Source organism: Periplaneta americana, chromosome 15 (genome assembly GCF_040183065.1).
Source record: "Periplaneta americana isolate PAMFEO1 chromosome 15, P.americana_PAMFEO1_priV1, whole genome shotgun sequence".
NCBI classification, from domain to species: Eukaryota; Metazoa; Arthropoda; class Insecta; order Blattodea; family Blattidae; genus Periplaneta; species Periplaneta americana.
The window spans coordinates 64,328,929-64,341,741 of NC_091131.1; the positions used below are offsets into that span (position 1 = coordinate 64,328,929).

The 12,813-nt window shown below is 37.0% G+C and overlaps 1 protein-coding gene across 2 annotated transcripts in view; it reads left to right on the forward strand.

Moving 5' to 3' along the window:
- LOC138715022 (proclotting enzyme) overlaps nucleotides 1-12,813 on the forward strand; it is a 116,032-nt gene that overhangs the window by 21,332 nt on the left and 81,887 nt on the right. Inside the window, exon 1 of one of the 2 annotated variants that reach the window (XM_069847421.1) lies at nucleotides 10,201-10,448. The exons of the other annotated variant lie outside the window; for it this stretch is intronic. Within the exon in view, the coding sequence (XP_069703522.1) occupies nucleotides 10,274-10,448 (175 nt within the window). The 5' untranslated portion in view covers nucleotides 10,201-10,273. Of the gene's footprint in view, nucleotides 1-10,200; nucleotides 10,449-12,813 lie in introns of those variants that run through there. 2 annotated transcript variants of the gene reach the window in all.

Below are 12,813 nucleotides of genomic sequence, written 5' to 3' on the forward strand. Positions count from 1 at the left end.
TTGGATTCTGGATCAACACTCTTAGATTAGAGTGAACTTTTCAGACGTGTGGAAATGATAGAGTAACACTACTTGGAAAGGGCTGTAGTTGTTTCTGACGTAACAGACAGTATAGTCATTAGCAACATAGGTTCTGATAGTAGGACAAAACATAACAACTGCAGTTTTTTAACTCCAGCTGAAGAATTGAAATAAAGCGACGTATGTCAATTGCATTAGTATCTTCTGTAAACAACAGTCTTTGTCGTCATCCCCACTTTTCGCCCTTGTGACGGTACTAGATGACGTCATGGCTGAGGTATAGACGGAGAACTCAGATCAGAACTGTATTAACATTACGGAAACCGGGCTACACGCGCTGCGCCACTTACGACGATATGAATCCGTGTCACAGGAAGGTCAAAGCCACGGCCGCAGTTTCTCTTTCAGATATCTGACACAGCGTCCTGCTTTATCGACAGGCAGTCTTTTCACTCTTATTCATAGGTCACCACTTCATATCCTATCGGGAGCACAAGTTCGTTACCTTGGACGTCCACGTAACTCTCTAGGATTTCTTACGGGATGCTTCGAGCAATTACATTCCTCTGCTTGCAAAATCGTCCAGTTATGATGGTGAATGCTTGATCTCAAAGGGTTAAAGATTGTATAATAATCCTTGAAGGGCCTAGACCGACCAGCCGGCTGCTGGCCTCACGCCCACATGCCGAAGCACAGGTGAACGATCATCCAACCAGAATGGAGGTATCGTGTGGTTAGCACGATGATCCCCCAGCCGTTATAGCTGGTATTCGCAACCGGATTTCGCTACCTATTGTAGCTCCCCAAGCGCATCACGATGCTGGGTGGGCACCGGTCCCATACACTGGCCGAAATTACATGAGAAAATTTCTTCCCACATGAGGACTCGAACCAGCGCGCATTCCGTAACGCGAGTCCTAGGCAGAATGCCTTAGACCACGACGCCACGGCGCGGGACTAAAGGTCGTATATTATACAAAATACAAAGAAAGTATGTATGTATTTATGTATATGTACCGCGCCGTAGCGTGTGATCTAAGTCGTCATGCCTCTCTATGGAATAACTGCTGGTCCGAGTCTTCATGGAGAAGGAATTTTCTCACGAAATTTCGGTCAGTTACCTTTCATAATCTAATTTTACACACAGAGTAGCGACACTTTATTTCAATCCCTAAGCTAGGAATAGCAAAAAAAGGCTGTTCGCCAATATCAGCTTCATTTTTTATTATCCCAGTCCCTTGCGCAAAAATAGCACAAATTTTTATGTTCCCTCAAAATTGCCTGTATCTTTTCTCTTTAACATTTCATACTTTTATAATTACGTAGTTAATCTTATAATTCTTCCAAGCAAACGGTAATGTTTCAAAAAAAAATATAACAATCCTTAAGAAAAAATTTAAAAATAGTACATTATGCAACGAGCCTATAATGGTAGTAATTGAGACGCGAGTATGTTTGTTTATGAAACGAGCGCAAGCGAGTTTCATAATTTTCATACGAGCGTCTTAATTACCATTATAGGCAAGTTTCATAAGACTTTTTATGCTCGACCATATTTCTACTTGAAATTATTCATAACTATTCATGTTATGGTTATCTAAGTGAAGAGCGGAACTGACCTTCTTAATTGTGAGATGTGCGCAGACGCGAAAGTATTGATTTTTTCCGGGGGACGAATGTCATTGACCTTGATATAATCTAGAGAATAACATGGACATTAATATTGATATAACCTGGAAATTGATTTAGAATTGAAAAACGAGATGACAAATTGAATTTATTTGAATATTATTTACAATTAACGCTAATTATTATAGTAACAGAACATAACCTTCTGCGACAGTATTGGATTTCCAGCCTCCGTGACGTTTCGCTAATTGTCTTTCGATTGCATATCCGAGAATAATCGATACTTGCGGTTTCATAATTGTACAATGGTGATTTCTCATTGGCTGAACAACTGAACTATAATGAATAGGTGTACTTAAATGAGGTGCATTAAAGGGCTACTCCCAGGTGTATAATTATTACATTTCGGCATGGTCGAGCATAAAATTATTCATTTACTGTAGAAGAGTATTTAATGTAAGTGAACATGTAATCATTTCAACATTTCAAGGGCAAGCATAGTACTACTTAGAAAAGAGTTACGAGCATATTAATAATGTTGCGGCTTGAATATCTTTAAGTAAAGCTTTCTTTTCAACATTATTGCATAGAAAGTGTAGGCTCAATTAAATATTATTATTATTATTATTATTATTACTATTATTATTATTATTATTATTATTATTATTATTATTATTATTTTACTTACTTATGGCTTTTAAGGAACCCGCAGGTTCATTGCCGCCCTTACATAAGCTCACCATCGGTCCCTATCCTGAGCAAGATTAATGCAGTCTCTACAATCACATACCACCTCCCTCAAATCCATTTTAATATTAGCCTCCCATCTACCTTTCGGCCTTCCCAAAGGTCTTTTTCCCTCCGGTCTTCCAACTAACACTCTATATGCATTTCTAGATTAGCCCATACCTGCTACATGCCCTTGCCATCTCAAACGTCTGGATTTAATGTTCCTAATTATGCCAGGTGAAGAATACAATGCGTGCAGTTCTGGGTTGTGTAACTTCCTCCATTCTTCTGTAACGTCATCCCTCTTAGACCCAAATATTTTCCTAAGCACCTTATTCTTAAACACCCTTAACCTCTGTTCCCTCTCACAGTGAGAGTCCAAGTTTCACAACTATTATTATTATTATCATTATTATTATTATTATTATTATTATTATTATTATTATTATTATTATTATTAATGGACATTCTATTGTTTATCGGTTAGGCTAGAGATATGAGGAATTTGTCAACCAAGCATGTCGTGCTGTCTGGTTGGACATGCATCGCTTTATATTTTTGTACAACATCCGGATTTAGTTGATACATGCTCAGAATCATTCCAACGGAACGCAAGGGTTTGGATGTTGGTGGTGCAACGTCTCGTCACCACGTCACAACGTTCAACTTTCTTACCGGGCGATAAGTTTCCATTAAGACAATGCGTGGTCACGCAGTCTGAACGCGCTGGGGTCTCCGCCCCGGTCAGGGGGCGAGGCTCGAGTACTGACGACGTAAGACGAAACAAAAAGTGACACACATGGGAAACTGCCCTGAGAAGCCGCCCGACCCAGTTCATTACACGCCCTGAGAGCATAGTTATTATTGCTGTTATTATTTCTTTCCAGCTTTGCGACGGTTTGCTGAAAACACAAACGGTGGCGTTTAGCTTGTTGCAGTATTGTTATTATTCACTTGGGCTGAGAGTAGATGAGCGCTGTTAAGGGGTCTGGGAACCATCAATTTGCTGAAAATTTCAACTTTTCTTTTTTTTTTTTTAATTGATTTATATCATCTGAAAAGTCCTCTTTCCAACGGTATATCATTTATGCACATTATTATTATTATTATTATTATTATTATTATTATTATTATTATTATGGAAATATATTTTTAAAAATTTTATCCACGAGAGAAATATTTGCAGGTGGGAGTTCTGATAACTTTGGCAGCCATTTTCCTTAAGTTTGTATTTTTCTCTATAAAGTGTACCATATCACAGCATCTATTGGTTAGGTTTATTTCAAATTTTCTGTGTATATTTAGTATCAGTATTAGTATTTATTTATTTAACCTGGTAGAGATAAGGCCGTCAGGCCTTCTCTGCCCCTCTACCAGGAGATTCCAACTACCATATGAACAATAAAATTACAATTAGTATTAAATTTATAATTACAATTACAAATAAAATTACAATTAGTATTAAATTTATAATTACAATTACAAATAAAATTACAATTAGTATTAAATTTATAATTACAATTACAAATAACATTACAATTAGTATTAAATTTACAATTTAATTGGTATTGTAGCATAAATTCTGCAGTGCTTGGGAAAAGTGACATAAGTCAGTTTCCACAAACCTTTTTTGATAATTTATTGACAACTTACGGAACATCTGCTCGCTTGGAAAAAAATACATAAGTATTTCTCCCATTACAATAATTCATACAAAAAAAAATCAGATCGACATAAACCAATGTAAGATGTCAATAAATTATCAAAAAAGGTTTGTGGAAATCGACTTACGTCTCTTTTCTCAAGCAATGCAGAATTTTCACAGGAATTTTTAAAAATAATGGTTTTAAAGCAGATTTCTTGAAAAATACAGGAAAAAAATTAAATAAAAATTTACATATTTAGAAAAAATTCATAAATATATAAAATATTATTATTTTTGAAAACCCTTCCATCAGATTACTTATAAGAGTGTTAGAAATAAGCTGTAAAAGTTCCATTCTTCTACTCCCAATAGTTTTAGAGAAAATGTACACTAAATATCACTAATTTAACATGTGTTAATGTAGGTGATTCCTGGTCCCCTTAAGTATATTTTGACAAAATGTTCCTTTTCTCTTTCCATATCAGTCTCGAGTTGGTATAGTGGCTTATGGTACCAGAAGGTTAAATGTATGTTGGGTATTGTTAAGTCAACCAAGTTACCTAGGCCTTAAAGCATCAACAATGACCACTTAAGAATTCATTTCATACATTCAGTGTTCTGTCCAAGGGCAAGTCTTTCACTGCAAACCCACATTTCTCCAATCTTTCCTCTTTGTCTCCTCATATGATCCATGTATCTTAATGTCGTCTATCTGATGTCTTCTTCTGCCCAGAACTCTCCCCCCGTTGACCATTCCTTCCAGTGCATCCTTCAGTAGGCAGTTTCTCCTCAGCCGTGATCCAACCAATTCCTTTTCCTCTTCCTGATCAGTTTCAGCATCATTCTTTCTTCACCCGCTCTTTCCAACACATCTTCATTACTTATTCTGTCTGTCCACTTCACAGGTTCCATTCTTCTCCATATCCACATTTCAAATGCTTCTAGTCGCTTCTCTTCACTTTGTCGTAATGTTCATGTTCCTGCCCTATACACTCCACACAACGCACTTCACTAGTCTCTTCCTTAGTTCTTTTTCCAGAGGTCCACGGAAGATGTTCCTTTTTCTATTAAAAGCTTCCTTTGCCATTGCTATCCTCCTTTTGACCTCCTGGAAGCACTTAATTTTACTGTTTATAGTACACCACAAGTATTTGAAGCTGTCCACTTGCTCTACTGCCTCATTTGGAATTCGCACGTTTACGTTCTAATAGCAATTATACGTTACTTTTCTTTTACCCTCGAGAGTATATTTTTGAGAAAATGAGCGAGAAACTTGCAGGTTAGTATTGTATCTGCGCAATAATAATAATAATAATAATAATAATAATAATAATAATAATAATAATAATAACAACAACAATGAGAAGAAGCATATTGTTTATTGCCAGAAAAATACCTTTGCAAAGAAATTGTAAATTAATAAAATTCAGCACTCCCCTGAAAGAGAGTGTTCTCGTACTTAGGGGAGGATTCGATACGTGACAAATTTAGATGACTAAATTACAGTAAAATAACATTTAAAATTAATAATTACTCATAACAAATTGCTTACATACATTTTTAAACTTCAAACTGTTGGAGGTAAATAGATGTGGGTGTTAGTTTATTAAGTTGTTATAAATTTTGTAGGGTCGATATTGGTACTACTGTTGAAAGTAGTGCTTGTTTTAAACACTTGGGTTCAAACAAAGGTAGCCTATTTTATCCATGCCTATGGTTTTGTGTTTGTGAGTATATGATCGGAAATAACATCCTTCTCTAAAATGCCATTATTGTCAATATCATTATTTTTTTTAAATTTCATTACTTTTAACATTAATTTGCATTTTCTTTTTTGTTCATTTGAATTGATTAGGATGCCGATATTACAATCCAAGATTTGGACGGCTATCATTTTGATATGTATATACATATATACACACATTATTATTATTATTATTATTGTTATTATTATTATTATTATTATTATTATTATTATTATTACTACTACTACTATTACATTCAACTGTCTAATTCTACGAACTTAAGGAATTTGTGAACTGTAATTCGTTTCCCAAGCTCTCGATTTCCATCTTATTTCTTTTGCGTGCTCTTGGACCATAATAATGATATGCAGACATAACTTCACTTTCAAAACGGTTGTTCCGCTTTTTCCAAGTATACTCATGCTTACGTCACAAGCACAAAGATACGCACACCGAACACCAGACTCCGACCAATGAGTGTGAAACCACAAGTGCATATCCCTTACCAGCATGCACCTCTGATTACGCATTTATTGCCACAACACAACATAAATTCATGCTTTCCATTAAGTTTAGTAAAAATATTTGTCTTTGAAATGAACACGAAGAACAACTTCAAATTTTCAGCGAAAAGATATAATTACGACTTTATATTCAATATTACTCAAAATACCTTTGATTGAGGCTCTGGCTGATATGTACATCTATTATCAGCAGTATATCTCACTTGACGATGTGTATCGGAGTAAGAACAATTGTTTCTACACATCTGAAGTCTGATTAGTGTAATATTATGTAATTACACAGCGAGATATGCAATGGGGGGAAAGGAACTGGCCATCCTACCCCATCATCTCCTGGCTTAGTTGCCTCATGAGTGATGCCTTATTACTGTCACTTATGTGGTTGAAACCGGTCTTAGGACAGTTGACTAAACAACAATTACTCAAAATTAAATTTTCAACATATTTCTGAAATATGAGCCTAGCTGTCACCCAATACTTAATTCCAAAAAGATCTGTGTTGCCAGATAGGTCGACTTTCCCTTCTAGTCTCTTTCACCATTACTCCACGGTCTCGGCAGTTTAAGGAATTTGTTTGTTGGATTGTGGTGGTTGTCTGTTGTGTCGGATAGGGTAGGTAGTTCTTTAGTTTGTTATTTAACGACACTCTATCATCTACTAGATTATTTGCCGTCGATGTAATTGGTGATAATGATATGATGTTCGGTAAGATGAGGCTAAGGCTCGCTACATGATTGCCTGATATTCGCTTTACATATAGAAAAGGCCTTCGTACAAACCCAACCAAACAATCAGCTCAAAAAGAAAACGAACCTGCAGAACAGGTAGAGGAGGAACATGAACTAGTATGAAAACATGACTAAGTAAAAGGAGAGGAGCATAAAAAGCAAGAAGAATAGGAACTTGAAGAACAAACAGTAAAGGAACATGAAGAACAACAAGAGAACATAGGATAATGGTTGCTTATATTGTAATACGAATAATATTGTGATAGTTCTTTTTGAAAATTTATTACAATTCTACTGATCGAGAGAAGGACCGGTTTTGGGCAGAAACTTGTCCACGAACATTCCCTTAATATGTTGACGCAAAAACCGATCTTCCTCTCGCTCAGTAAAATTGTAATAAATTCTCAAAGACAACTGTCACAATATTACTTATATCACATTATTACCAACCTTTACCCTACTTGACTGGGAAGTGGAAAAATTTGAGGAACAAGAAATGGACAAGCCTGAGAACAAGAAGTGGACAAACCTGAGGAACAAGAAGTGGGCAAACTTGAGGAACAGAAGACAGTGAACAAACTTGTGAAACAATAAGTGGACAAACTTGAGGAACAAGAAGACATTGAACAAACTTGTGAAACAAGAAGTGTACAAACGTGTGAAACAAGAAGTGGACAAACTTGAGGAATAAAAAGGGACAAACTTGAGGAATAAAAAGTGGACGAACTTGAGGAACAAGACATGGATAAACTTGAGGGAAAAAAGTGGACAAAATTCAGAAACAAGAAGTGTATAAACTTGAGGAACAAAAAGTGGACAAACTTCAGGAACAAGAAGTGGATAAACTTGAGGAACAAGAAGTGAATAAACTTGAGGAACAAGAAGTGGATAAACTTGAGGAACAAGAAGTGGATAAACTTGAGGAACAAGAAGTGGATAAACTTGAGAAACAGAAAGTGGATACAGTTGAGGAACAAAAAGTGGATAAACTTGAGGAACAAGAAGTGAATAAACTTGAGGAACAAGAAGTGGATAAACTTGAGGAACAAGAAGTGGATAAACTTGAGGAACAAGAAGTGGATAAACTTGAGAAACAGAAAGTGGATACAGTTGAGGAACAAAAAGTGGATAAACTTGAGGAACAAGAAGTGGATAAACTTGAGAAACAGAAAGTGAATACAGTTGAGGAACAAAAAGTGGATAAACTTGAGGAACAAGAAGTGGATAAACTTGAGAAACAGAAAGTGGATACAGTTGAGGAACAAAAAGTGGATAAACTTGAGGAACAAGAAGTGGATAAACTTGAGAAACAGAAAGTGGATACAGTTGAGGAACAAAAAGTGGATAAACTTGAGGAACAAGAAGTGGATAAACTTGAGAAACAGAAAGTGGATACAGTTGAGGAACAAAAAGTGGATAAACTTGAGGAACAAGAAGTGGATAAACTTGAGAAACAGAAAGTGGATACAGTTGAGGAACAAAAAGTGGATAAACTTGAGGAACAAGAAGTGGTTAAACTTGATAAATTTGAGGGACAAGAAGTGGACAAACGTCAGGAACAAGAAGTGGATAAAATTGAGGAACAAGAAGTGGATACAGTTGAGGAACAGAAGTGGATAAACTTGAGGAACAAGAAATGGTTAAACTTGATAAACTTGAGGGACAAGAAGTGGACAAACATGAGGAACAAATAGTGGTTAAACTTGATAAACTTGAGGGACAAGAAGTGGACAAACTTCAGGAACAAGAAGTGGATAAACTTGAAGAACAAGAAGTAGTTAAACTTGATAAACTTGAGGGACAAGAAGTGGATAAACTTGAGGAACAAAAAGTGGTTAAACTTGGGGAACAAGAAGTGGTTAAACTTGATAAACTTGAGGGACAAGAAGTGGACAAACATGAGGAACAAATAGTGGTTAAACTTGATAAACTTGAGGGACAAGAAGTGGACAAACTTCAGGAACAAGAAGTGGATAAACTTGAAGAACAAGAAGTGGTTAAACTTGATAAACTTGAGGGACAAGAAGTGGATAAACTTGAGGAACAAAAAGTGGTTAAACTTGATAAACTTGAGGGACAAGAAGTGGACAAACTTCAGGAACAAGAAGTGGATAAACTTGAGGAACACGAAGTGAAAAAACTTGAGGAACAAGAAGTGGATAAACTTGGGGAACAAAAAAGTGGATACAGTTGAGGAACAAGAAGTGCATAAACTTGATAAACTTGAGGGACAAGAAATGGATAAACTTGAGGAACAAGAAGTGGTTAAACTTTAGGAACAAAAAGTGAACAAACTTGAGAAATAAAAAGTGGACAAACTTGAGAAAGAATAAGTAGACCAAATTCAGAAACACGTGGATAAAATTGAGGGACAAAAAGTGGACAAACTTAAGGAAAAAGAAGTGGATAAACTTGAGGAACAAAAAGTGGACAAACTTGAGAAACAAAATGTGGATAAACTTGCTGAACAAAAAGTGGACACACTTACGAAACAAGAAGTGGAAAAATTTGAGGAAGAAAAGTGGACAAACTTGAGAAACAAAGAATGGACAAACTTGAGAAAGAAAAAGTGGACAACTTAAGGAACAAGAAGTGGACAAATTTGAGGAACATGGAGCGGAAAAACGTGATGAACAAGAAGAAAAGAACATGAAGGAGAAAAAGAAGAGAACATGATCATGAAGAGGAACTTGGAGAAAAAGAAGAAAAGGAACATGAAGTGCAAGAAGAAAAGGAGCATGAAGGACGTAAATAAGAAGAGGAAGAGCATGAAGTGCAAGAAGTGAAGGAATACGGGTACAAGAAAAAGATGAACGTTAAGAACAAGAAGAAGAGAAAAGTGAAACAAATGAGAAAGAACATGAATAGGAAAAACATGAATATAAAGAAGAGATAAATATCAAGAAATGAAATGTGAAAACCAAGAGAAAATGTGAAGAAGAAGAAGAAGAAGATTAACAATAAAACGGAGAACAAGGAGATGGAAAAGAATAGAGAGAATAAGATTAGGAAACATGAGAAAGAAGTAAAAAGAAAAGGACAATGAGAAGTATAAACAAGCATAAGAGAAGGAAAGGCTGCAGTTAGCAAGATGTCAACAGTGGAGAGTTTCCCTGCTCGAACCGTTATGACCAGGAGGTTGCCATCAGAAGAAAGCGGCGACTCATCAGAGCGTTACGCTGGCCTCGCTGCAGGCACAGTGGCTGTGCGGACGTCGAGCAGTGCGGCTGACAGACATGGCAAGGTAGCGCGATGACGGCGACCACCCTGCTGCTCCTGCTGGCGCTGGCGCTGTGGCTGCTGCCGTGCGACTACGCCAAGCTCACCAGCGAGGAACAGGAGCGCGTGCTGATGGACGCCCTGCACCAGAAGACCAACTCCAGCACCCGTGGGTTCGAGGCCAGCCTCGCCGACATGCTGGGCAAGAGTGAGTGCAACCTTCTTTCAAACAGGGAAATCCCACGATCTCGGAGGAAACCTGCCCCGCTGTAGCTTTTTCCAATAGAAATCCACTTTATTTCTTTGGCATCGAACCTCTAGTTCTTTTGTGATGGACTGTCAACTGAGCTGGGGGCTGAATTACACGCTGTCTTCAAACGTTTATTGTTTGACAGTGCAGCGGTGTACCAGCATGTGTTATAGCCTACGTAAAGCAATTTTATTCTATTCAGTATGTGTGTATGCACTTGTGTGTGTGACTTATCTTTAGGTCGAGTGGACGACGTACACGAGTACCTGTCATGGATGGATATGCGTCTGTTGTCAATCATCATATTGGAGGACACATCGCAGTGGAAAATTTTTGCCTATCTATATTATACTACAATTGAAAGTGAAAAAAAATGAAATAACGGGAAATGGGAGTACCCCGAAAAAGCCTGCAACATATCGTCCTTGTTCACCACAAATTTCACTTGAAAACGCCAAGATTTTAAAGCGCGTCTGTTGTGAAGTGTTCAGCTAGCAGTGCTTCTTTTATACAGAATGTTCAAAAAAGTCATTCAATATTTTGAGAGGTGATAGTATGCATCAGAACAAGAAAACAAATTCTAATAAATATAGGTCATTAATATGTATTGTTCATCAACATTATAGGAGATGTTCAATGTGATTTACATTAAACAAAATGCATTCAATTTTCTTAGAGGTAGTAGTACTCATCAAATACCAATACAATACCAATTTCAACGCCCTTGTTTATTAGACCTTCTACCATCTCTCTGAATTGTAATGATTTTTATGATAATCGAATTCAGCATCTCCTACGACGTTAATGAACAAGTATTCGTATCTCAGGAGGTATTAATTTTAGGACCCATGTTTATTAGACTTTGTTTTCTTGTTTTTACTAATAGTACCACCTCTCAGAATATTTAATGCCTATTTTAACTACTCCTTCTTCTTCTTCTTCTTCGGTTCAACAGCCTTTATAAGACCACTGCCTCCTATTCTGTGCTTTCCTTTTCCACTTTTCCACAGCCTTACTTGAAAGGTGTAGAGGTCACTTCTGACGTCGTCAAGCCATCTTCTAGTTGGTCTTCTTGCTCTTTTTGTAGTATAAAACGGTTCAGTGAAAGTGATCTTTTTAATGGGTTCTTGTCATCAGTTCTGATTATATCCCCTTCTCAGCCTATTGGTTTTAATCGCTTTTATTACATCAGGCTTTTTATAAAAGTTATAGATTTCGGTATTGTATCTTATCCGCTATATATCTTTCTTAGGTCTATGTATTTTCCTTAGAACTTTTACTCAGACACCAGTAGTCTTCCTGTATTTCCCTTATTCAATGTCCAACTTTCTTAGCCGTGTATGAGGACTGGTCTAATTAATGTTTTATACAATTTTAATTTAGTTTTCATACTAAGAAAACGGGAATGAAGTGTTTTAACATCCTGTATACAGGGTGTTAAAAAAAGTATCCAATATTTTAGGAAGTGCTAGTATGCATCAAAACAATAAAATAATGTTTAATAAACATGGGTCCTACAACACATACTTTCTGCGATCTGAACACTTGTTCATAGGAGGTGCTTAATGTGACGTCAATTCATGGTAATGCATTCCTCTGCCCTTCGGCGTAAGGAATTAAGCACTCTTTGAAATTTGTCTTAATACATTAATAAGAAGATACTGATAACGATCCCCAGTTAATCTCTGTGGTAGCACGTATGATCCTATTTTTTTATTTGGTTATTTAACGACGTTTTATGAACTACGAGGTTATTTAGCGTCGATGGGAGTGGTGATAGCGAGTGATATTTGGATAGATGTGGCCGAGGATTCGCCGTAGATTACCTGACATTTGTCTTATGGTTGGGGAAAACCTCGGAAAACCCCAACCAGATAACCAGCCCAAGCGGGAATCGAACCCGCGCCCGAACGTAACTCCGGATCGGCAGGCAAGCGCCTTAGCCGACTGAGCTACGCCGGTGGCTTGGCCCTATTAATCTATCACCAAGAACACCTGCACATAAGTTGATTGAGAATCGGTGCTGATGCCTTGTTTCTTTAACTGCATGGGAATTTTCATCAGCCCACACAATACATGCTGATTACGAAAATTCACAACACCATCTCTGCTGAACCCCGCTCATATCCGCAACCAGGCTTTTCTTTTCAGTAATCCTTGCTACTTATCATTATTCCATGCCAGGGGTATCAAATACTGTATGATTATCTGATAGTCTGCTGTATTGTAGGGCAGAAAAATGCATTGTCATGAATGGACGTCACATTGAGAACTTCCTATGAACAAGTGTTAAGATCTCAGAAAGTATGTGTTGTAGGACCCA